The sequence below is a fragment of the Petromyzon marinus genome, unplaced genomic scaffold (assembly GCF_048934315.1).
Source record: "Petromyzon marinus isolate PM22_M1 ecotype Great Lakes invasive population unplaced genomic scaffold, UKy_Petmar_22M1.pri1.0 PM_Scaffold_102, whole genome shotgun sequence".
NCBI lineage: Eukaryota > Metazoa > Chordata > Hyperoartia > Petromyzontiformes > Petromyzontidae > Petromyzon > Petromyzon marinus.
This window is the reverse complement of record NW_027423061.1, coordinates 102,714-128,163: the sequence shown is the minus strand read 5'-3', so window position 1 is coordinate 128,163 and position 25,450 is coordinate 102,714. Positions and strand designations below refer to the sequence as shown.

At 54.7% G+C, this 25,450-nt stretch overlaps 1 protein-coding gene across 2 annotated transcripts in view; it reads right to left on the bottom strand.

Moving 5' to 3' along the window:
* APPBP2 (amyloid beta precursor protein binding protein 2) overlaps positions 1–25,450 on the bottom strand; it is a 106,539-nt gene that overhangs the window by 11,114 nt on the left and 69,975 nt on the right. The window contains exons 8-13 of one of the 2 annotated variants that reach the window (XM_076063352.1): positions 23,935–24,002; positions 18,493–18,598; positions 17,612–17,736; positions 15,071–15,156; positions 10,234–10,424; positions 3,197–3,362 (exon numbers count right to left, since the gene is read on the bottom strand). In XM_076063352.1, coding sequence (XP_075919467.1) covers positions 3,197–3,362; positions 10,234–10,424; positions 15,071–15,156; positions 17,612–17,736; positions 18,493–18,598; positions 23,935–24,002 — 742 coding nt within the window. Of the gene's footprint in view, positions 1–3,056; positions 3,363–10,233; positions 10,425–15,070; positions 15,157–17,611; positions 17,737–18,492; positions 18,599–23,934; positions 24,003–25,450 lie in introns of those variants that run through there. The other variant, XM_076063351.1, reaches the window with a different exon arrangement.

The following is a 25,450-nucleotide window of genomic DNA, read 5'->3' as shown; positions in this document are numbered from 1 at the left end:
TGTGGAAGCTACCTGGTCTGTCGCTCCGCACTAAGCTTCAGGTCTTCTCGGCCACGGTCATTCCCTCCCTTCTCTACGCTTGCGAAACGTGGACCCCCCTAATGGAACATCTTCGCCGGTTAGAAACATTTAGGCTGACCTGCCTACGATCCATCCTGGGTTTAACCAGACTGGATTGTGTGAGGAGCTCACAAATCCTTGAAAGATCTGGGCAGGGTCCCATCGGTGAGCTCCTCCGGCAGGCAAGGCTGCGATGGCTGGGTCATGTAGCCCGCATGCCCAGCCACCGCATGCCGAAACAGCTTTTGTTTGGCCGGATTGAGGGGGCTAAGCGGGCGCGGCACGGGCTAGAGAAGAGATGGAGTGATGTGGTACAGGAGGACGTGGAGCTGAGTGGACTTGCCGATGACTGGTACCAGCGGTGTCAAGATCGGCCTCTGTGGAGGAGGCTCGTGAAGGATGCTACTGGGCAGTTGGAGGCAGTCGCCCTCCAACAACAACGGAGGGCGGAGGAGCGACGCTCACAACAGCGAGCGGAGCGCCGGGTGGCTAAAGCACAGCAGGTTGGCACAGTAGGGGGCACAGGTGGTGCATCAGCCAGTCATCTCAGTCAGTCGACCCGTGGCACCTGGGTCTGCCCCGTGACCTCCTGCCAGCGGGCGTTCGACACTTCACGTGGCCTCAGGGTGCACATAGCCTGGCACAAGCGTCGTGGTGACGTCACCGCCACTTAGTGGCGAATGGCGGTTGTTGTTGTTGTTGTTGTTGTGTAGGTGTGTGTAGGTGTGTGTGTGTGTAGGTGTATGTGTGTGTGTGTGTGTAGGTGTGTGTGTGTGTAGGTGTGTGTGTGTAGGTGTGTGTGTGTGTGTAGGTGTGTGTGTAGGTGTGTGTGTGTAGGTGTGTGTGTGTACCGATGGCGATGGACCTCAGGTAGAGCCGCTCAGCATCACTGTACAGGTGCATGTCGTAGTTGTAGAGTGAGGCCAGGTGGCCCACAGAGAGGGCCACTTCGTGTGTATAGGTGTGTGTGTGTAGGTGTGTGTGTGTAGGTGTGTGTGTGTGTAGGTGTGTGTGTAGGTGTGTGTGTGTAGGTGTGTGTGAAGGTGTGTGTGCGTAGGTGTGTGTGTGTAGGTGTGTGTAGGTGTGTGTGTGTAGATGTGTGTGTGTAGGTGTGTGTGTGTAGGTGTGTGTAGGTGTGTGTAGGTGTGTGTGTGTGTAGGTGTGTGTAGGTGTGTGTGTGTAGGTGGTGTGTGTGTGTAGGTGTGTGTGTGTAGGTGTGTTTGTGTGTAGATGTGTGTGTAGGTGTGTGTGTAGGTGTGTGTAGGTGTGTGTAGGTGTGTGTAGGTGTGTGTGTATGTGTAGGTGTGCGTGTAGGTGTGTGTATGTGTGTGTAGGTGTGTGTGTGTAGGTGTGTGTGTGTAGGTGTGTGTGTGTAGGTGTGTGTGTGTGTGTAGGTGTGTGTAGGTGTGTGTGTGTAGGTGTGTGTGTAGGTGTGTGTGTGTGTGTAGGTGTGTGTGTAGGTGTGTGTGTGTAGGTGTGTGTGTGTAGGTGTGTGTGTGTGTGTGTAGGTGTGTGTGTGTAGGTGTGTGTGTAGGTGTGTGTAGGTGTGTGTGTAGGTGTGTGTAGGTGTGTGTGTGTATAGGTGTGTGTGTGTAGGTGTGTGTGTGTAGGTGTGTGTGTGTGTAGGTGTGTGTGTGTAGGTGTGTGTAGGTGTGTGTAGGTGTGTGTGTGTAGGTGTGTGTGTGTGTAGGTGTGTGTAGGTGTGTGTGTGTAGGTGTGTGTGTGTAGGTGTGTGTAGGTGTGTGTGTGTGTGTGTAGGTGTGTGTGTGTAGGTGTGTGTGTAGGTGTGTGTAGGTGTGTGTGTGTAGGTGTGTGTGTGTAGGTGTGTGTGTGTGTGTAGGTGTGTGTGTAGGTGTGTGTGTAGGTGTGTGTGTAGGTGTGTGTGTGTAGGTGTGTGTGTGTAGGTGTGTGTAGGTGTGTGTGTGTAGGTGTGTGTGTGTGTAGGTGGTGTGTGTAGGTGTGTGTTTGTGTGTATAGGTGTGTGTGTAGGTGTGTGTGTGTAGGTGTGTGTGTGTAGGTGTGTGTGTGTAGGTGTGTGTGTAGGTGTGTGTGTGTGTAGTGTGTGTGTGTAGGTGTGTTAGCAGGTGTGTGTGTAGGTGTGTGTGTGTGTACCAATGGCGATGGACCTCAGGTAGAGCCGCTCAGCATCACTGTACAGGTGCATGTCGTAGTTGTAGAGTGAGGCCAGGTGGCCCACAGAGAGGGCCACTTCGTGTGTGTAGGTGTGTGTGTGTGTGTGTGTAGGTGTGTGTGTGTAGGTGTGTGTGTAGGTGTGTGTAGGTGTGTGTGTGTAGGTGTGTGTGTGTAGGTGTGTGTGTGTGTAGGTGTGTGTGTGTGTGTATAGGTGTGTGTGTGTGTAGGTGTGTGTGTGTAGGTGTGTGTGTGTAGGTGTGTGTGTGTAGGTGTGTGTGTAGGTGTGTGTGTGTAGGTGTGTGTGTAGGTGTGTTAGCAGGTGTGTGTGTAGGTGTGTGTGTGTGTACCGATGGCGATGGACCTCAGGTAGAGCCGCTCAGCATCACTGTACAGGTGCATGTCGTAGTTGTAGAGTGAGGCCAGGTGGCCCACAGAGAGGGCCACTTCGTGTGTGTAGGTGTGTGTGTGTGTGTAGGTGTGTGTGTGTAGGTGTGTGTGTAGGTGTGTGTAGGTGTGTGTGTGTAGGTGTGTGTGTGTAGGTGTGTGTGTGTGTAGGTGTGTGTGTGTGTGTGTATAGGTGTGTGTGTGTGTAGGTGTGTGTGTGTAGGTGTGTGTGTGTAGGTGTGTGTGTGTAGGTGTGTGTGTAGGTGTGTGTGTGTAGGTGTGTGTGTAGGTGTGTTAGCAGGTGTGTGTGTAGGTGTGTGTGTGTGTACCGATGGCGATGGACCTCAGGTAGAGCCGCTCAGCATCACTGTACAGGTGCATGTCGTAGTTGTAGAGTGAGGCCAGGTGGCCCACAGAGAGGGCCACTTCGTGTGTGTAGGTGTGTGTGTGTAGGTGTGTGTGTGTGTAGGTGTGTAGGTGTGTGTGTAGGTGTGTTAGCAGGTGTGTGTGTAGGTGTGTGTAGGTGTGTGTGTGTAGGTGTGTGTAGGTGTGTGTGTGTGTGTAGGTGTGTGTGTAGGTGTGTGTGTGTAGGTGTGTGTGTGTAGGTGTGTGTGTGTACCGATGGCGATGGACCTCAGGTACAGTCGCTCAGCATCACTGTACAGGTGCATGTCGTAGTTGTAGAGTGAGGCCAGGTGGCCCACAGAGAGGGCCACTTCATAATCCTCGTCGCCCAGAAGCTGCTCCTTGATCTGGATGGCCTTCACGTGCATCTCCTCAGCCTCCTGTGCACACACACACAGTCACACAGTCACACACACACACAGTCACACACACACACAGTCACACACACAGTCACACACACACACAGTCACACACACACACACAGTCACACACAGTCACACACACACACACAATCACACACACAGTCACACACACACACAGTCACACACACACAGTCACACACACACAGTCACACACACACACAGTCACACACACACACACGCAGTCACACACACACAGTCACACACACACACAGTCACACACACACACAATCACACACACACACACAGTCACACACACAGTCACACACACACAGTCACACACACACACAGTCACACACACACACAGTCACACACACACACAGAGTCACACACACACACAGAGTCACACACACACACAGAGTCACACACACACAGTCACACACACACAGTCACAGAGTCACACACACAGTTACACACACACAGTCAGACACACACAGTCACACACACACACAAAGTCACACACAGTCTCACACACACACAGTCAGACACACATACACCGTTAGTCACACACACAGTCAGTCACACACACACAGTCAGTCACACACACACACAGTCAGACACACACACAGAAACACAGCCAGACACAGTCTCTCTCTCCCCACGTCTCCCCAATGTCTCTCTCCCCACGTCTCTCTCTCTGTCTCTCTCCTCTGTGTCTCTCTCCCTGTGTCTCTCTCCCCAGGTGTCTCTCTCTGTCTGTGTCTCTCTCCCCGTGTCTCTCTCTCTGTGTCTCTCTCCCCGTGTCTCTCTCTGTCTGTGTCTCTCTCCCCGTGTCTCTCTGTGTCTCTCTCTCTGCCTCTCTCTCCCCACGTGTCTCTCTCTCTGTCTGTGTCTCTCTCCCCGTGTCTCTCTGTGTCTCTCTCCCCGTGTCTCTCTGTGTCTCTCTCCCCGTGTCTCTCTGTGTCTCCCTCCCCACGTCTCTCTCTCTCTGTCTGTGTCTCTCTCCCCGTGTCTCTCTCCCCGTGTCTCTCTCCCCGTGTCTCTCTCCCCGTGTCTCTCTCTCTGTGTCTCTCTCCCCACGTCTCTCCGTGTCTCTCTCTCTGCCTCTCTCTCTCCCCGTGTCTCTCTCCCCGTGTCTCTCTCCCCACGTCTCTCCGTATCTCTCTCTCTGCCTCTCTCTCTCCCCGTGTCTCTCTCCCCATGTCTCTCGCTCTGTCTCTCTCCCCGTGTCTCTCTCTCTGTCTGTGTCTCTCTCCCCGTGTCTCTCTCCCCGTGTCTCTATCCCCGTGTCTCTCTCTGTGTCTCTCTCCCCACGTCTCTCCGTGTCTCTCTCTCTGCCTCTCTCTCTCCCCGTGTCTCTCTCCCCACGTCTCTCTGTGTCTCTCTCTCTGTCTCTCCCCACGTCTCCCCGTGTCTCTCTCCCCGTGTCTCTCGCTCTGTCTCTCTCCCTGTGTCTCTCCCCATGTCTCCCCGTGTTCTCTCTCCCCATGTCTCCCCGTGTCTCTCTCTGCCTCTCTCTCCCCACGTGTCTTTCTCTGTCTCTCTCCCCGTGTCTCTCTCTCCGTGTCTCTCTCCCCGTGTCTCTCTCCCCACGTCTCTCCGTATCTCTCTCTCTGCCTCTCTCTCTCCCCGTGTCTCTCTCCCCGTGTCTCTCGCTCTGTCTCTCTCCCCGTGTCTCTCTCTCTGTCTGTGTCTCTCTCCCCGTGTCTCTCTCCCCGTGTCTCTATCCCCGTGTCTCTCTCTGTGTCTCTCTCCCCACGTCTCTCCGTGTCTCTCTCTCTGCCTCTCTCTCTCCCCGTGTCTCTCTCCCCACGTCTCTCTGTGTCTCTCTCTCTGTCTCTCCCCACGTCTCCCCGTGTCTCTCTCCCCGTGTCTCTCGCTCTGTCTCTCTCCCTGTGTCTCTCCCCATGTCTCCCCGTGTCTCTCTCCCCATGTCTCCCCGTGTCTCTCTCTGCCTCTCTCTCCCCACGTGTCTTTCTCTGTCTCTCTCCCCGTGTCTCTCTCTCCGTGTCTCTCCCCATGTCTCCCCGTGTCGCTCTCTCTCTGCCTCTCTCTCCCCACGTGTCTCTCTCTCTGTCTGTGTCTCTCTCCCCGTGTCTCTATCTCTGTGTCTCCTTCCCCACGTCTCTCTCTCTGTCTGTGTCTCTCTCCCCATGTCTCTCTCTCTGTGTCTCTCTCCCCAAGTCTCTCTCTCTGTCTGTGTCTCTCTCCCCACATGTCTCTCTCTGTCTGTCTCTCTCTCTGTGTCTCCTTCCCCACGTCTCTCTCTCTGTCTGTGTCTCTCTCCCCGTGTCTCTCTCTCTGTGTCTCTCTCCCCACGTCTCCCCGTGTCTCTCTCCCCATGTCTCCCCGTGTCTCTCTCCCCGTGTCTCTCTCCCTGTGTCTCTCCCCATGTCTCCCCGTGTCTCTCTCCCCATGTCTCCCCGTGTCTCTCTCTGCCTCTCTCTCTCCACGTGTCTCTCTCTGTCTCTCTCCCCGTGTCTCTCTCTCCGTGTCTCTCCCCACGTCTCTCCGTGTCTCTCTCTCTGTCTCTCTCTCCCCGTGTCTCTCTCCCCGTGTCTCTCTCCCCGTGTCGCTCTCCCCACGTCTCCCCGTGTCTCTCTCTCTCCCCATGTCTCTCTGCCTCTCTCTCCCCGTGTCTCTCTCTCCCCATGTCTCTCTCTCTCCCTGTGTCTCTCTCCCCGTGTCTCTCTCCCCGTGTCTCTCTCCCCGTGTCTCTCTCTCTGTGCCTCTCTCCCTGTCTCTCTCTCTCTCTCTCTGCCTCTCTCCTCGTGTCTCTCTCTCTGTCTCTCCCCCCGTGTCTCTCTCCCTGTGTCTCTCTCCCCGTGTCTCTCTCTCTGTGCCTCTCTCCCTGTATCTCTCTCTCTCTCTGCCTCTCTCTCCGTGTCTCTCTCCCCGTGTCTCTCTCCCCGTGTCTCTCTGTGCCTCTCTCCCTGTATCTCTCTCTCTCTCTCTCTGCCTCTCTCCCCGTGTCTCTCTCCCCGTGTCTCTCTCCCCGTGTCTCTCTCTCTGTGCCTCTCTCCCTGTCTCTCTCTCTCTCTCTCTGCCTCTCTCCCCGTGTCTCTCTCTCTCTCTCTCTCCCCATGTCTCTCTCCCTGTGTCACTCTCCCCACGTCTCCCCGTGTCTCTCTCTGCCTCTCTCTCCCCGTGTCTCTCCCGGCATGTCTCTCTCCCTGTGTCTCTCTCCCCACGTTTCCCCGTGTCTCTCTCCCCGTGTCTCTCTCTCCCCACGTGTCTCTCTCTCCCCACGTGTCTCTCTCTCTCTCCCCGTGTCTCTCTCTCTCCCCACGTGTCTCTCTCCCCGTGTCTCTCTGCCTCTCTCCCTGTGTCTCTCTCCCTGAATCTCTCTCCCCGTGTCTCTCTCTCTCCCCGTGTCTCTCTCTCTCCCCGTGTCTCTCTCTCTCTCCCCGTGTCTCTCTCTCTCCCCGTGTCTCTCTCTCTCTGCCTCTCTCTCCCCGTGTCTCTCTCTCTCCCCGTGTCTCTCTGCCTCTCTCTCCCCACGTGTCTCTCTCTCTCCCCGTGTCTCTCTGCCTCTCTCTCCCCACGTGTCTCTCTCTCCCCGTGTCTCTCTCTGCCTCTCTCTCCCCACGTGTCTCTCTCTGCCTGTGTCTCTCTCCCCGTGTCTCTCTCTCTCCCCGTGTCTCTCTCTCTCTCCCCGTGTCTCTCCCCGTGTCTCTCTCTCTCTCTCTCTCTCCCCGTGTCTCTCTCTCTGCCTCTCTCTCCCCACGTGTCTCTCTCTCTCCCTGTGTCTCTCTCTCTGCCTCTCTCTCCCCACGTGTCTCTCTCTCTCCCCGTGTCTCTCTCTCCACGTCTCCCCGTGTCTCTCTCTCTGCCTCTCTCTCTCCCCGTGTCTCTCTCTCTCTCCCCGTGTCTCTCCCCGTGTCTCTCTCTCTGCCTCTCTCCCCACGTGTCTCTCTCTCTCCCCGTGTCTCTCTCTGCCTCTCTCTCCCCGTGTCTCTCTCTCCCCGTGTCTCTCCACGTGTCTCTCTCTCTGCCTCTCTCCCCACGTGTCTCTCTCTCTCCCCGTGTCTCTCTCTGCCTCTCTCTCCCCAAGTGTCTCTCTCTCCCCGTGTCTCTCTCTGCCTGTGTCTCTCTCCCCGTGTCTCTCTCCCCGTGTCTCTCGCTCTCCCCGTGTCTCTCTCTCTCTCTCTCTCCCCGTGTCTCTCCCCCCGTGTCTCTCTCTCTGCCTCTCTCTCCCCGTGTCTCTCTCTCTCCCCGTGTCTCTCTGCCTCTCTCTCTCTCTCTCCCTCCCCGTGTCTCTCTGCCTCTCTCTCCCCACCTGTCTCTCTCTCCCCGTGTCTCTCTCTCCGCCTCTCTCTCCCCACGTGTCTCTCTCTGCCTGTGTCTCTCTCCCCGTGTCTCTCTCTCTCCCCGTGTCTCTCCTCGTGTCTCTCTCTCTGCCTCTCTCACTCCACGTGTCTCTCTCTCTCTCTCTCCCCGTGTCTCTCTCTCTCCCCGTGTCTCTCCCCGTGTCTCTCTCTCTGCCTCTCTCACTCCACGTGTCTCTCTCTCCTCCCCGTGTCTCTCTCTGCCACTCTCTCCCCGTGTCTCTCTCTCTCTGTCTCTCTCCCCGTGTCTCTCTCTCTCCCCGGGTCTCTTCCCCCGTGTCTCTCTGCCTCTCTCTCCCCGTGTCTCTCTCTCCACGTCTCCCCATGTCTCTCTCTGCCTCTCTCTCTCCCCGTGTCTCTCTCTCTCTCTCTCTGCCTCTCTCTCCCCGTGTCTCTCTCTCTGCCTCTCTCTCCCCACGTGTCTCTCTGCCTCTCTCTCCCCGTGTCTCTCTCTCCACGTCTCCCCATGTCTCTCTCTGCCTCTCTCTCTCCCCGTGTCTCTCTCTCTGCCTCTCTCACCCCACGTATCTCTCTCTCCCCGTGTCTCTCTCTCCACGTCTCCCCGTGTCTCTCTCTGCCTCTCTCTCTCCCCGTGTCTCTCCCCGTGTCTCTCTCTCTGCCTCTCTCACCCCACGTATCTCTCTCTCTCCCCGTGTCTCTCTCTGCCTCTCTCTCCCCACGTGTCTCTCTCTCTCCCCGTGTCTCTCTCTGCCTCTCTCTCACCATGTCTCTCCCTGTGTCTCTCTCTCCACGTCTCCCCGTGTCTCTCTCTGCCTCTCTCTCTCCCCGTGTCTCTCTCTCTCTCTCCCCGTGTCTCTCTCTCTCTCCCCGTGTCTCTCCCCGTGTCTCTCTCTCTCTCCCTGTGTCTCTCCCCGTGTCTCTCTCTCTCCCCGTGTCTCTCTCCCCCGTGTCTCTCTCTCTCTCTCTCTCTCCCGTGTCTCTCTCCCCGTGTCTCTCTCTGCCTCTCTCTCTCCCCGTGTCTCTCTCTCTCTCTCTCCCCGTGTCTCTCCCCGTGTCTCTCTCTCTCTCTCCCCGTGTCTCTCTCTCTCTCCCCGTGTCTCTCTCTCTCTCCCCGTCTCTCTCTCTCTCTCTCTGCCTCTCTCTCCCCGTGTCTCTCCCCGTGTCTCTCTCTCTCTCCCCGTGTCTCTCCCCGTGTCTCTCTCTCTCCCCGTGTCTCTCTCCCCGTGTCTCTCTCTCTCTCTCTCTCCCGTGTCTCTCTCCCCGTGTCTCTCTCTGCCTCTCTCTCTCCCCGTGTCTCTCTCTCTCTCTCCCCGTGTCTCTCCCCGTGTCTCTCTGTCTCTCTCCCCGTGTCTCTCTCTCTCCCCGTGTCTCTCTATCTCTCCCCGTGTCTCTCTCTCTCTCTCTCTGCCTCTCTCTCCCCGTGTCTCTCTCTCTCTCTCCCCGTGTCTCTCCCCGTGTCTCTCTCTCTCTCTCCCCACGTGTCTCTCTCTCCCCGTGTCTCTCTCTGCCACTCTCTCCCCGTGTCTCTCTCTGCCTCTCTCTCTCCCCGTGTCTCTCTCTCTCTCTCCCCGTGTCTCTCCCCGTGTCTCTCTTTCTCTCTCCCCGTGTCTCTCTCTCTCCCCGTGTCTCTCTATCTCTCCCCGTGTCTCTCTCTCTCTCTCTCTGCCTCTCTCTCCCCGTGTCTCTCTCTCTCTCTCCCCGTGTCTCTCCCCGTGTCTCTCTCTCTCTCTCCCCACGTGTCTCTCTCTCCCCGTGTCTCTCTCTGCCACTCTCTCCCCGTGTCTCTCTCTGCCTCTCTCTCTCCCCGTGTCTCTCTCTCTCTCTCCCCGTGTCTCTCCCCCCGTGTCTCTCTCTCTGCCTCTCTCTCCCCGTGTCTCTCTCTGCCACTCTCTCCCCGTGTCTCTCTCTGCCTCTCTCTCTCCCCGTGTCTCTCTCTCTCTCCCCGTGTCTCTCTCTCTCCCCGTGTCTCTCCCCCCGTGTCTCTCTCTCTGCCTCTCTCTCTCCCCGTGTCTCTCTCTCTCTCCCCACGTGTCTCTCTCTCTCTCTCCCCGTGTCTCTCCCCCCGTGTCTCTCTCTGCCACTCTCTCCCGTGTCTCTCTCTGCCTCTCTCTCTCCCCGTGTCTCTCTCTCTCTCTCTCCCCGTGTCTCTCTCCCCGTGTCTCTCTCTCTGCCTCTCTCTCCCCGTGTCTCTCTCTCTCTCTCCCCGTGTCTCTCCCCGTGTCTCTCTCTCTCTCTCCGTGTCTCTCCCCGTGTCTCTCTCTCTCCCCGTGTCTCTCTCCCCGTGTCTCTCTCTCTCTCTCTCTCCCCGTGTCTCTCTCTCTCTCTCTCTCCCCGTGTCTCTCCCCGTGTCTCTCTCTCTCTCTCCCCGTGTCTCTCCCCCCGTGTCTCTCTCTCTCTCCCCGTGTCTCTCCCCGTGTCTCTCTCTCTCCCCGTGTCTCTCTCCCCGTGTCTCTCTCTCTCTCTCTCTCCCGTGTCTCTCCCCGTGTCTCTCTCTCTGCCTCTCTCTCCCCACGTGTCTCTCTCTCTCTCTGCCTCTCTCTCCCCGTGTCTCTCTCTCTCTCTCCCCGTGTCTCTCCCCCCGTGTCTCTCTCTCTGCCTCTCACCTTGTACTTGCGCATCGACTGGTAGAGGCGTCCCAGGTTGCCGTAGTGCTTGGCCGTCTGTACGTTGAACTCCCCGAAGGCCTTCTTGGCGAGGTGCAGCGAGGAGAGGTGCAGCTCGTGAGCCTCCTGAAGCAGCCGAGACTCCGTCTCCTTGTTGTGGCAGTCGATGGCTATCTCCTCCAGGATCAACGCTGACCACGACAACAACAACAAGTGGGTGAGTGAGTGGGTGAGTGGGTGAGTGAGTGGGTGAGTAGGTGAGTGGGTGGGTGAGTGAGTGAGTGGGTGGGTGAGTGGGTGGGTGAGTGGGTGAGTGGGTGGGTGAGTGAGTGGGTGGGTGAGTGAGTGGGTGAGTGGGTGAGTGGGTGGGTGAGTAGGTGAGTGAGTGGGTGGGTTGGTAGGTGAGTGAGTGGGTGGGTGAGTGGGTGAGTGAGTGAGTGAGTGGGTGAGTGGGTGGGTGTTGTGGTAGTCGATGGCTATCTCCTCCAGGATCAACGCTGACCACGACAACAACAACAAGTGGGTGAGTGAGTGGGTGAGTGGGTGAGTGAGTGAGTGAGTGGGTGAGTGAGTGGGTGGGTGAGTGAGTGAGTGGGTGAGTGAGTGAGTGGGTGAGTGAGTGGGTGAGTGAGTGAGTGAGTGGGTGAGTGAGTGGGTGTTGTGGCAGTCGATGGCTATCTCCTCCAGGATCAACGCTGACCACAACCACGACAACAACAACAAAGGCGAGTGAGTGAGTGGGTGAGTGGGTGAGTGGGTGAGTGAGTGAGTAGATGAGTGAGTGAGTGGGTGAGTGAGTGGGTGAGTGAGTGAGTGGGTGAGTGGGTGAGTGAGTGGGTGGGTGGGTGAGTGAGTGAGTGGGTGAGTGGGTGAGTGGGTGAGTGAGTGAGTAGATGAGTGAGTGAGTGGGTGAGTGAGTGGGTGAGTGAGTGAGTGGGTGAGTGAGTGGGTGAGTGGGTGAGTGGGTGGGTAGGTGAGTGGGTGAGTGGGTGGGTGAGTGAGTGGGTGGGTGAGTGAGTGAGTGGTTGGGTGGGTGAGTGAGTGGGTGAGTGGGTGGGTGAGTGAGTGGGTGAGTGAGTGGGTGAGTGGGTGGGTGGGTGAGTGGGTGGGTGGGTGAGTGAGTAGGTGAGTGAGTGGGTGAGTGGGTGGGTGGGTGAGTGGGTGGGTGGGTGGGTGAGTAGGTGAGTGAGTGGGTGGGTTGGTAGGTGAGTGAGTGGGTGGGTGAGTGGGTGAGTGAGTGAGTGGGTGAGTGGGTGGGTGTTGTGGTAGTCGATGGCTATCTCCTCCAGGATCAACGCTGACCACAACAACAACAACAAGTGGGTGAGTGAGTGGGTGAGTGAGTGAGTGGGTGGGTGAGTAGGTGAGTGAGTGGGTGGGTTGGTAGGTGAGTGAGTGAGTGGGTGAGTGGGTGAGTGAGTGAGTGGGTGGGTGAGTGAGTGAGTGAGTGGGTGGGTGAGTGAGTGGGTGGGTGAGTGAGTGAGTGGGTGAGTGCGTGGGTGAGTGCGTGGGTGAGTGGGTGAGTGAGTGAGTGGGTGAGTGAGTGGGTGGGTGAGTGAGTGGGTGTTGTGGTAGTCGATGGCTATCTCCTCCAGGATCAACGCTGACCACAACCACGACAACAACAAAGGCGAGTGGGTGAGTGGGTGAGTGAGTGAGTAGATGAGTAGATGAGTGAGTGAGTGGGTGAGTGAGTGAGTGAGTGAATAGATGAGTGAGTGAGTGGGTGAGTGAGTGAGTGGGTGAGTGGGTGAGTGAGTAGATGAGTAGATGAGTGAGTGAGTGGGTGAGTGAGTGAGTAGATGAGTGAGTGAGTGGGTGAGTGAGTGAGTGGGTGAGTGGGTGAGTGAGTGAGTGGGTGAGTGGGTGAGTGAGTGGGTGAGTGAGTAGGTGAGTGAGTGGGTGAGTGAGTGGGTGAGTGGGTGAGTGAGTGGGTGAGTGAGTGAGTGGGTGGGTGGGTGGGTGAGTGAGTGGGTGGGTGGGTGGGTGAGTGAGTGAGTGGGTGAGTGGGTGAGTGGGTGAGTGAGTGAGTGGGTGGGTGAGTGAGTGGGTGGGTGGGTGGGTGAGTGAGTGGGTGTTGTGGCAGTCGATGGCTATCTCCTCCAGGATCAACGCTGCCCACAACCACGACAACAACAAAGGCAAGTGGGTGAGTGGGTGGGTGAGTGAGTGGGTGAGCGAGTGGGTGAGTGAGTGGGTGGGTGAGTGAGTGGGTGGGTGAGTGAGTGAGTGAGTGGGTGGGTGAGTGGGTGAGTGAGTGAGTGGGTGAGTGGGTGAGTGAGTGAGTGGGTGGGTGAGTGAGTGGGTGGGTGAGTGGGTGAGTGGGTGAGTGGGTGAGTGAGTGAGTGAGTGGGTGGGTGGGTGGGTGAGTGAGTGGTTGGGTGGGTGAGTGAGTGGGTGAGTGGGTGAGTGAGTAGGTGAGTGGGTGGGTGAGTGAGTGGGTGAGTGGGTGGGTGGGTGGGTGAGTGGGTGAGTGAGTGGGTGGGTGAGTGGGTGAGTGAGTGGGTGGGTGAGTGAGTGAGTGGGTGAGTGGGTGAGTGAGTGGGTGGGTGAGTGGGTGGGTGGGTGAGTGAGTGAGTGGGTGAGTGGGTGAGTGAGTGGGTGAGTGGGTGAGTGGGTGAGTGAGTGGGTGGGTGAGTGGGTGAGTGAGTGGGTGAGTGATGATGTGAGTGGGTGAGTGGGTGAGTGAGTGGGTGGGTGGGTGAGTAGGTGAGTGAGTGGGTGGGTGGGTAGGTGAGTGAGTGGGTGAGGATGTGAGTGGGTGAGTGAGTGGGTGAGTGAGTGAGTGGGTGGGTGAGTGAGTGAGTGGGTGGGTGGGTGAGTGAGTGAGTGAGTGGGTGAGTGAGTGAGTGAGTGGGTGGGTGGGTGAGTGAGTAAGTGGGTGAGTGAGTGAGTGGGTGAGTGAGTGAGTGAGTGGGTGAGTGAGTGAGTGGGTGAGTGAGTGGGTGGGTGAGTGGGTGAGTGAGTGAGTGAGTGGGTGAGTGAGAGACTGGGTGAGTGAGTGACTGGGTGAGCGAGAGACTGGGTGAGCGAGAGACTGGGTGAGCGAGTGACTGGGTGAGCGAGTGACTGGGTGAGCGAGTGACTGGGTGAGTGAGTGGGTGAGTGCGTGGGTGAATGGGTGAGTGAGTGGGTGGGTGAGTGGGTGGGTGAGTGAGTGAGTGGGTGAGTGAGTGGGTGAGTGAGTGGGTGGGTGGGTGGGTGAGTGAGTGAGTGGGTGGGTGGGTGAGTGAGTGAGTGGGTGAGTGAGTGAGTGGGTGAGTGCGTGGGTGAGTGAGTGGGTGAGTGAGTGAGTGGGTGAGTGAGTGAGTGGGTGAGTGGGTGAGTCGGTGAGTGAGTGGGTGACTGAGTGAGTGAGTGAGTGGGTGAGTGGGTGAGTGAGTGAGTGAGTGGGTGAGTGAGTGGGTGGGTGAGTGGGTGAGTGAGTGGGTGACTGCGTGAGTGGGTGAGTGGGTGAGTGGGTGAGTGAGTGAGTGAGTGGGTGAGTGAGTGGGTGGGTGAGTGGGTGAGTGGGTGAGTGAGTGAGTGGGTGAGTGGGTGAGTGAGTGGGTGAGTGGGTGAGTGGGTGAGTGAGTGGGTGGGTGGGTGAGTAGGTGAGTGAGTGGGTGGGTGGGTAGGTGAGTGAGTGGGTGAGGATGTGAGTGGGTGAGTGAGTGGGTGAGTGAGTGAGTGGGTGGGTGAGTGAGTGAGTGGGTGGGTGGGTGAGTGAGTGAGTGGGTGAGTGAGTGAGTGAGTGGGTGGGTGAGTGAGTGAGTAAGTGGGTGAGTGAGTAGGTGAGTGGGTGAGTGAGTGAGTGGGTGGGTGAGTGAGTGAGTGGGTGAGTGAGTGAGTGGGTGAGTGAGTGGGTGGGTGAGTGGGTGAGTGAGTGAGTGAGTGGGTGAGTGAGTGAGTGAGTGGGTGGGTGGGTGAGTGAGTGGGTGGGTGGGTGAGTGAGTGAGTGGGTGGGTGGGTGAGTGAGTGAGTGAGTGGGTGGGTGAGTGAGTGGGTGGGTGAGTGAGTGAGTGGGTGAGTGCGTGGGTGAATGGGTGAGTGAGTGGGTGGGTGAGTGAGTGGGTGAGTGAGTGGGTGAGTGAGTGGGTGGGTGGGTGAGTGAGTGAGTGAGTGGGTGGGTGAGTGAGTGAGTGGGTGAGTGAGTGAGTGGGTGAGTGCGTGGGTGAGTGAGTGGGTGAGTGAGTGGGTGAGTGAGTGAGTGGGTGAGTGAGTGAGTGGGTGAGTGGGTGAGTGAGTGGGTGACTGAGTGAGTGAGTGAGTGGGTGAGTGGGTGAGTGGGTGAGTGAGTGAGTGAGTGGGTGAGTGAGTGGGTGGGTGAGTGGGTGAGTGGGTGAGTGAGTGATGGGTGAGTGAGTGAGTGGGTGAGTGGGTGAGTGAGTGGGTGAGTGGGTGAGTGAGTGGGTGAGTGGGTGAGTGGGTGACTGAGTGAGTGAGTGAGTGGGTGACTGAGTGGGTGACTGAGTGAGTGGGTGAGTGAGTGAGTGAGTGGGTGAGTGACTGAGTGGGTGAGTGGGTGAGTGAGTGGGTGAGTGAGTGAGTGAGTGGGTGAGTGAATGGGTGACTGAGTGAGTGGGTGAGTTATTGAGTGAGTGAGTGAGTGGGTGAGTGAGTGAGTGGGTGACTGAGTGAGTGGGTGAGTTATTGAGTGAGTGGGTGAGTGAGTGAGTGAGTGGGTGGGTGAGTGAGTGAGTGAGTGGGTGAGTGACTGAGTGGGTGAGTGAGTGGGTGAGTGAGTGAGTGGGTGAGTGAGTGAGTGAGTGGGTGAGTGAGTGAGTGAGTGGGTGACTGAGTGGGTGAGTGGGTGACTGAGTGGGTGAGTGGGTGAGTGAGTGAGTGAGTCCACCACCTTTCACCCTCTTGGACGAGGCTAGCAGGAGGTGATCGTCCGGCAGGATACGTGTTATAATGTCGATAGCTCGTTCAGCGTGAAACCTGTGGTGGGTGGGGGGGGGAGTGGGGGGTGAGGGGGGGGTGAGGGGGGGGTGAGTGGGGGGGTGAGTGGGGGGTGAGTGGGGGGAGAGACGAGTGACTACACCGGCAGAGTGACTACAGGGTGACTACAGGGTGACTAAGGGGTGACTACAGGGTGACTAAGGGGTGACTAAGGGGTGGCTACAGGGTGACTAAGGGGCGACTAAGGGGCGACTAAGGGGTGACTACAGGGTGACTAAGGGGTGACTACAGGGGTGAGTAAGGGGTGACTAAAGGGCGACTAAAGGGCGACTAAGGGGTGACTAAGGGGTGACTAAGGGGTGACTACAGGGTGACTACAGGGTGACTACAGGGCGACTAAGGGGTGACTACAGGGTGACTAAGGGGTGACTAAGGGGTGGCTACGGGGTGACTAAGGGGTGACCTAAGGGTGACTAAGGGGCGACTACAGGGCGACTACAGGGTGACTACAGGGTGACTACAGGGGTGACTAAGGGTGACTAAGGGTGACTAAGGGTGACTACAGGGGTGACTACAGGGTGACTACAGGGCGACTACAGGGTGACTAAGGGGTGACTAAGGGGTGACTGAGGGGTGACTAAGGGGTGACTACATGGTGACTACAGGGTGACTAAGGGGTGACTAAGGGGTGACTAAGGGGTGACTACAGGGTGACTAAGGGGTGACTACAGGGTTGACTAAGGGTGACTACACCGGCAGGGTGACTAAGGGGCGACTACAGGGCGACTACAGGGTGACTAAGGGGTGACTACAGGGTGACTACAGGGTGACTACAGGGTGACTAAGGGGCGACTACAGGGGTGACTAAGGAGCGACTAAGGGGCGACTACAGGGCAACTACAGGGTGACTACAGGGTGACTACAGGGTGACTAAGGGGCGACTCGTACTCACAGCGCGTTGTCGAACTTGCCGGAGCTGTACTGGTGCACGTAGGAAGAGTAGGCCAAGTCCTGCCGGGTGACTACAGGGGTGACTACAGGGTGACTACAGGGTGACTAAGGGGTGACTACAGGGGTGACTAAGGGGCGACTCGTACTCACAGCGCGTTGTCGAACTTGCCGGAGCTGTACTGGTGCACGTAGGAAGAGTAGGCCAAGTCCTGCCGGGTGACTACAGGGGTGACTACAGGGTGACTACAGGGTGACTAAGGGGTGACTACAGGGGTGACTAAGGGGCGACTCGTACTCACAGCGCGTTGTCGACCTTGCCGGAGCTGTACTGGTGCACGTAGGAAGAATAGGCCAAGTCCTGCCGGGTGACTACGGGGTGACTACAGGGTGACTACAGGGTGACTACAGGGGTGACTAAGGGGTGACTAAGGGGCGACTAAGGGGCGACTCGTACTCACAGCGCGTTGTCGAACTTGCCGGAGCTGTACTGGTGCACGTAGGAAGAGTAGGCCAAGTCCTGCCGGGTGACTACAGGGGTGACTACAGGGTGACTACAGGGTGACTACAGGGTGACTAAGGGGTGACTACAGGGGTGACTAAGGGGCGACTCGTACTCACAGCGCGTTGTCGAACTTGCCGGAGCTGTACTGGTGCACGTAGGAAGAGTAGGCCAAGTCCTGCCGGGTGACTACGGGGTGACTACAGGGTGACTACAGGGTGACTACAGGGGTGACTAAGGGGCGACTAAGGGGCGACTCGTACTCACAGCGCGTTGTCGAACTTGCCGGAGCTGTACTGGTGCACGTAGGAAGAGTAGGCCAAGTCCTGCCGGGTGACTACAGGGGTGACTACAGGGTGACTACAGGGTGACTACGGGGTGACTAAGGGGCGACTCGTACTCACAGCGCGTTGTCGAACTTGCCGGAGCTGTACTGGTGCACGTAGGAAGAGTAGGCCAAGTCCTGCCGGGTGACTACAGGGGTGACTACAGGGTGACTACAGGGTGACTACAGGGTGACTAAGGGGTGACTACAGGGGTGACTAAGGGGCGACTCGTACTCACAGCGCGTTGTCGAACTTGCCGGAGCTGTACTGGTGCACGTAGGAAGAGTAGGCCAAGTCCTGCCGGGTGACTACAGGGGTGACTACAGGGTGACTACAGGGTGACTACAGGGTGACTAAGGGGTGACTACAGGGGTGACTAAGGGGCGACTCGTACTCACAGCGCGTTGTCGAACTTGCCGGAGCTGTACTGGTGCACGTAGGAAGAGTAGGCCAAGTCCTGCCGGGTGACTACAGGGGTGACTACAGGGTGACTACAGGGTGACTACAGGGTGACTAAGGGGTGACTACAGGGGTGACTAAGGGGCGACTCGTACTCACAGCGCGTTGTCGAACTTGCCGGAGCTGTACTGGTGCACGTAGGAAGAGTAGGCCAAGTCCTGCCGGGTGACTACAGGGGTGACTACAGGGTGACTACAGGGTGACTACAGGGTGACTAAGGGGTGACTACAGGGGTGACTAAGGGGCGACTCGTACTCACAGCGCGTTGTCGAACTTGCCGGAGCTGTACTGGTGCACGTAGGAAGAGTAGGCCAAGTCCTCATGGGCGATGGCCACGTGGATGTTGTTACCCCCAAACACGGACTGGCGAATGTCCAGCGCAGCCTAGGGGGGCGGTGGGGGGTGAGCTGAGTGTCCACCCCACGTGATAGTCCACCCCACGTGATAGTCCACCACCCCAACGTGATAGTCCACCCCACGTGATAGTCCACCACCCCTGTGATCGTCCAACCCACGTGATAGTCCACCCCACGTGATAGTCCACCCCACGTGATAGTCCACCACCCCAACGTGATAGTCCACCCCACGTGATAGTCCACCACCCCTGTGATCGTCCAACCCACGTGATAGTCCACCCCACGTGATAGTCCACCCCACGTGATAGTCCACCACCCCAACGTGATAGTCCACCCCACGTGATAGTCCACCACCCCTGTGATCGTCCAACCCACGTGATAGTCCACCCCACGTGATAGTCCACCACCCCTGTGATCGTCCACCACCCCTGTGATAGTCCACCACCCCTGTGAAAGTCCACCCCACGTGATAGTCCACCACCCGTGATCGTCCACCCCCCCGTGATAGTCCACCCCACGTGATAGTCCGCCCCCCGTGATAGTCCACCCCCTGTGATAGTCCACCCCACGTGATAGTCCACCCCAACGTGATAGTCACTCCCACGTGATAGTCCACCCCCTGTGATAGTCCACCCGCCGTGATAGTCCACCCCACGTGATAGTCCACCCCACGTGATAGTCCACCCCACGTGTGATAGTCCACCCCACGTGATAGTCCACCCCCTGTGATAGCCCACCCCATGTGATAGTCCACCCCACGTGATAGTCCACCCTGGTGTATCACCTGGTAGACGGTCACCGACTGGCAAATGTTGTCCACGTTGAGGAGGTAGAAACCATAGTCCAGCAGAGCGTCAGAGTACTTGGGGTGCTTGAGTCCAAAGTGTTCCCTGTGTACACACAGTACACACAGTGTACACACATAGTGTACACAGTACACACATAGTGTACACAGTACACACACAGTACACACACACACAGTGTACACACAGAACACACAGTACACACAGTGTACACACATAGTGTACACAGTACACACACAGTACACACACAGTACACAGTGTACACACACAGTACACACACAGTACACAGTGTACACACACAGTACACACACAGTACACAGTGTACACACACAGTACACACACAGTACACACAGTGTACACACACAGCACACACACAGTGTACACAGTACACACACAGTACACAGTGTACACACACAGTACACACAGTGTACACAGTACACACACAGTACACACAGTGTACACACACAGTGTACACACAGAACACACACACAGCACACACAGTACACACAGAACACACACAGTACACACACAGTACACACACACAGTACACAGTGTACACACAGAACACACACAGTACACACAGTGTACACAGTACACACACAGTGTACACACAATGTACACACACAGTACACAGTGTACACACACACAGTGTACACACACAGTGTACACACAGTACACACACAGTGTACACACAGTACACACACACACAGTACACACAGCGTACACACAATACACGCAGAACACACACAGTACACACATAGTACACACACACAGTGTACACACACACAGTGTACACACAGAGCACACACAGTACACACACACAGTACACACACAGTACACACACACAGTACACAGTACACACACAGTACACACAGTACACACACAGTACACACAGTGTACACACAGTACACACACACAGTGTACACACACACAGTGTACACACACAGTACACACACAGTGTACACACACAGTGTACACAGTACACACACAGTGTACACAGAGAACACACACAGTGTACACAGAGAACACACACAGTACACACACAGTGTACACACACACACAGTGTACACACAGTACACACACAGTACACACACAGTGTACACACAGAACACACACAGTACACACACAGTGTACACACACACACACACACAGTGTACACACAGAACACACACAGTACACACACACAGGACACACACAGTATACACACATAGTACACACACACACACAGTGTACACACACAGTACAAAGACAGTACACACACACAGTACACACACAGTGTACACACAGTACACAGTGTACACACAGAACACACACACACCGTACACACACACAGTACACACACAGTAGACACACAGAGTGTACACACACAGTACACACACAGTGTACACACAGAACACACACAGTGTACACACAGAACACACACAGTACACACAGTGTACACACAGAACACACGCAGTGTACACACAGTGTACACACAGTACACACACAGTGTACACACACACAGTAGACACACAGAGTGTACACACACAGTACACACACAGTGTACACACAGAACACACACACACAGTGTACACAGAGTACACAGTGTACACACAGAACACACACACCGTACACACACAGAGTAGACACACAGTGTACACACAGTACACACACAGTGTACACACAGTACACACACAGTACACACAGTGTACACACAGAACACACGCAGTGTACACACAGTGTACACACAGTACACACACAGTGTACACACACAGTGTACACACAGTGTACACACAGAACACACGCAGTGTACACACAGTGTACACACAGTACACACACACAGTGTACACACAGTGTACACACACAATACACACACAGTGTACACACACAATACACACACAGTACACACACAGTGTACACACAGAACACACACAGTACACACACAGTGTACACACAGTACACACAGTGTACACACAGAACACACACACAGAGTACACACACTGTGTACACAGTGTACACACACAGTGTACACTGTGTACACACACACAGTACACACAGTGCACACAGTGTACACACAGTGTACACACACACACACAGTACACAGTACACACACAGTGTACACACAGAACACACAGTACACACACACAGTGGATACACAGAACACACAGTACACACAGTGTACACACACAGTGTACACACAGAACACACACAGTGTACACACACAGTGTACACACAGAACACACACAGTACACACACAGTACACACACACAGTACACAGTGTACACACAGAACACACACAGTACACAGTGTACACAGTACACACACAGTGTACACACAATGTACACACACAGTACACAGTGTACACACACACAGTGTACACACACAGTGTACACACAGTACACACACAGTGTACACACAGTACACACACACACAGTACACACAGCGTACACACAGTACACGCAGAACACACACAGTACACACATAGTACACACACACAGTGTACACACACACAGTGTACACACAGAGCACACACAGTACACACACACAGTACACACACAGTACACACACACAGTACACAGTACACACACAGTACACACACAGTACACACAGTGTACACACAGTACACACACACAGTGTACACACACACAGTACACACACACAGTGTACACACACAGTACACACACAGTGTACACACACAGTGTACACAGTACACACACAGTGTACACAGAGAACACACAGTGTACACAGAGAACACACACAGTACACACACAGTGTACACACACACACAGTGTACACACAGTACACACACAGTACACACACAGTGTACACACAGAACACACACAGTACACACACAGTGTACACACACACACACAGTGTACACACAGAACACACACAGTACACACACACAGGACACACACAGTATACACACAGTACACACACATAGTACACACACACACACAGTGTACACACACAGTACAAAGACAGTACACACACACAGTACACACACAGTGTACACACAGTACACAGTGTACACACAGAACACACACACCGTACACACACACAGTACACACACAGTAGACACACAGAGTGTACACACACAGTACACACACAGTGTACACACAGAACACACACAGTGTACACACAGAACACACACAGTACACACAGTGTACACACAGAACACACGCAGTGTACACACAGTGTACACACAGTACACACACAGTGTACACACACACAGTAGACACACAGAGTGTACACACACAGTACACACACAGTGTACACACAGAACACACACACACAGTGTACACAGAGTACACAGTGTACACACAGAACACACACACCGTACACACACACAATAGACACACAGTGTACACACAGTACACACACAGTGTACACACAGTACACACACAGTGTACACACAGAACACACACAGTACACACAGTGTACACACAGAACACACGCAGTGTACACACAGTGTACACACAGTACACACACAGTGTACACACACAGTGTACACACACAGTACACACAGTGTACACACAGAACACACGCAGTGTACACACAGTGTACACACAGTACACACGCAGTGTACACACAGTGTACACACAGTACACACACACACAGTGTACACACACAATACACACACACAGTACACACAGTGTACACACACACAGTACACACAGTGTACACACAGAACACACACAGTGTACACACAGTGTACACACACAGTACACACACACACACAGTGTACACACACAGTACACACACAGTACACACAGTGTACACACACACAGTACACACAGTACACACACAGTGTACAAAGTATTTGTACAAACTGTGTGTGTGTACACTATGTATGTGTGTACACTGTATGTGTTTGTACAAACTGTGTGTGTATACTGTGTGTGTGTTTACACTGTGTGTGTACACTGTGTGTATGTGTACACTGTGTGTATGTACACTATGTGTGTGTACACTGTGTGTGTGTACACTGTGTGTGTGTGTGTACACTGTGTGTGTACACTGTGTGTGTATACACTGTGTGTGTACACTGTGTGTGTGTACACTGTGTGTGTACTGTGTGTGTACTGTGTGTGTGTGTGTGTACACACTGTGTGTGTGTGTGTGTGCACACTGTGTGTATGTGTACACTGTGTGTGTACAATGTGTGTGTGTACACTGTGTGTGTACACTGTGTGTGTGTACACTGTGTGTGTACACTGTGTGTGTGTGTACACTGTGTGTGTGTGTACACTGTGTGTGTGTGTGTACACTGCGTGTACACTGTGTGTGTGTGTACACTGTGTGTACACTGTGTGTGTGTGTACACTGTGTGTACACTGTGTGTGTGTACACTGTGTGTGTGTGTACACTGTGTGTGTGTGTACACTGTGTGTGTGTACACTGTGTGTGTGTACACTGTGTGTGTACACTGTGTGTGTGTGTACACTGTGTGTGTACACTGTGTGTGTGTGTACACTGTGTGTGTACACTGTGTGTGTGTACACTGTGTGTGTGTGTGTACACTGTGTGTGTGTGTACACTGTGTGTGTGTGTGTACACTGTGTGTGTGTGTACACTGTGTGTGTACACTGTGTGTGTGTACACTGTGTGTGTGTGTACACTCTGTGTGTGTACACTGTGTGTGTGTACACTGTGTGTGTGTGTACACTGTGTGTGTGTGTACACTGTGTGTGTACACTGTGTGTGTGTGTACACTGTGTGTGTGTGTACACTGTGTGTGTGTACACTGTGTGTGTACACTGTGTGTGTACACTGTGTGTGTGTGTACACTGTGTGTGTGTGTAAACTGTGTGTGTGTACACTGTGTGTGTACACTGTGTGTGTACACTGTGTGTGTGTGTACACTGTGTGTGTACACTGTGTGTGTGTACACTGTGTGTGTTTACACTGTGTGTGTGTACACTGTGTGTGTGTGTACACTGTGTGTGTGTACACTGTGTGTGTGTACACTGTGTGTGTACACTGTGTGTGTGTGTGTACACTGTGTGTGTGTGTGTGTACACTGTGTGTGTGTGTGTTTACACTGTGTGTGTGTGTGTTTACACTGTGTGTGTGTGTACACTGTGTGTGTGTACACTGTGTGTGTGTGTACACTGTGTGTGTGTACACTGTGTGAGTGTACACTGTGTGTGTACATTGTGTGTGTGTACACTGTGTGTGTGTGTGTGTACACTGTGTGAGTGTGTACACTGTGTGTGTGTACACTGTGTGTGTGTGTACACTGTTTGTGTGTACACTGTGTGTGTGTACACTGTGTGTGTGTGTACACTGTGTGTGTACACTGTGTGTGTGTACACTGTGTGTGTGTACACTGTGTGTGTACACTGTGTGTGTGTGTGTACACTGTGTGTGTACACTGTGTGTGTGTGTACACTGTGTGTGTGTACACTGTGTGTGTGTTTGTCTCTGTAGGCAGCGTTCACCTGGCCAGGTACACAGCGTGCTTGATCAGCTGTTCCGCTCTCTTGAACTCCCTCTTGACCACACACGCCTACACGAACACACACACAGACACACACACAGTGTACACACACACACACACAGTGTACACACACATTCAGTGTACACACACAGACACAGTGTACACACACACACAGTGTACACACACACACACAGTGTACACGCACACACACAGTGTACCCACACACACACACAGTGTACACACACACACAGTGTACACACACACAGTGTACTCACACACACAGACACACACACAGTGTACACACAGACACACACACAGTGTACCCACACACACACACAGTGTACACACACACAGTGTACACACACACACAGTGTACACACACACACACACAGTGTATACACACACACAGTGTACCCACACACACAGTGTACCCACACACACACACAGTGTACACACACACACAGTGTACACACACACACAGTGTACACACACACACAGACACACACACAGTGTACACACAGACACACACACAGTGTACCCACACACACACAGTGTACACACACACAGTGTACTCACACACACAGACACACACACAGACACACAGACAGACACACACACACAGTGTACACACACAGTGTACACACACAGACACACACACAGTGTACACACACATTCAGTGTACACACACAGACACAGTGTACACATACACACCGACATACACAAACACACAGTGTACACACACACACAGTGTACCCACACACACACACAGTGTACACACACACAGTGTACTCACACACACAGACACACACACAGTGTACACACTGGTGAGTGTTAGTGGTGAGTGTTAGTGGTGAGTGTTAGTGGTGAGTGTTAGTGGTGAGTAGTGAGTGTTAGTGGTGAGTGTTAGTGGTGAGTGTGAGTGGTGAGTGTGAGTGGTGAGTGTGAGTGGTGTGTAGTGAGTGTTAGTGGTGAGTGGTGTCAGCGGTGAGTGTCAGTGGTGAGTAGTGAGTGTTAGTGGTGAGTGTTAGTGGTGAGTGGTGAGTGTTAGTGGTGAGTGTGAGTGGTGATTGTGAGTGGTGAGTGTTAGTGGTGAGTGTTAGTGGTGAGTGGTGAGTGTTAGTGGTGAGTGTGAGTGGTGAGTGAGTGGTGAGTGTTAGTGGTGAGTGTTAGTGGTGTGTAGTGAGTGTTAGTGGTGAGTGTTAGTGGTGAGTGTGAGTGGTGAGTGTTAGTGGTGAGTAGTGAGTGTGAGTGTTAGTGGTGAGTGTGAGTGGTGAGTGTGAGTGGTGAGTGTTAGTGGTGAGTGGTGAGTGTGAGTGGTGAGTGTTAGTGGTGAGTGTTAGTGGTGTGTAGTGAGTGTTAGTGGTGAGTGTTAGTGGTGAGTGTGAGTGGTGAGTGTTAGTGGTGAGTGTTAGTGGTGAGTGTGAGTGGTGAGTGTTAGTGGTGAGTGGGAGTGGTGAGTGGTGAGTGTTAGTGGTGAGTGGTGAGTGTGAGTGGTGAGTGTGAGTGGTGAGTGTGAG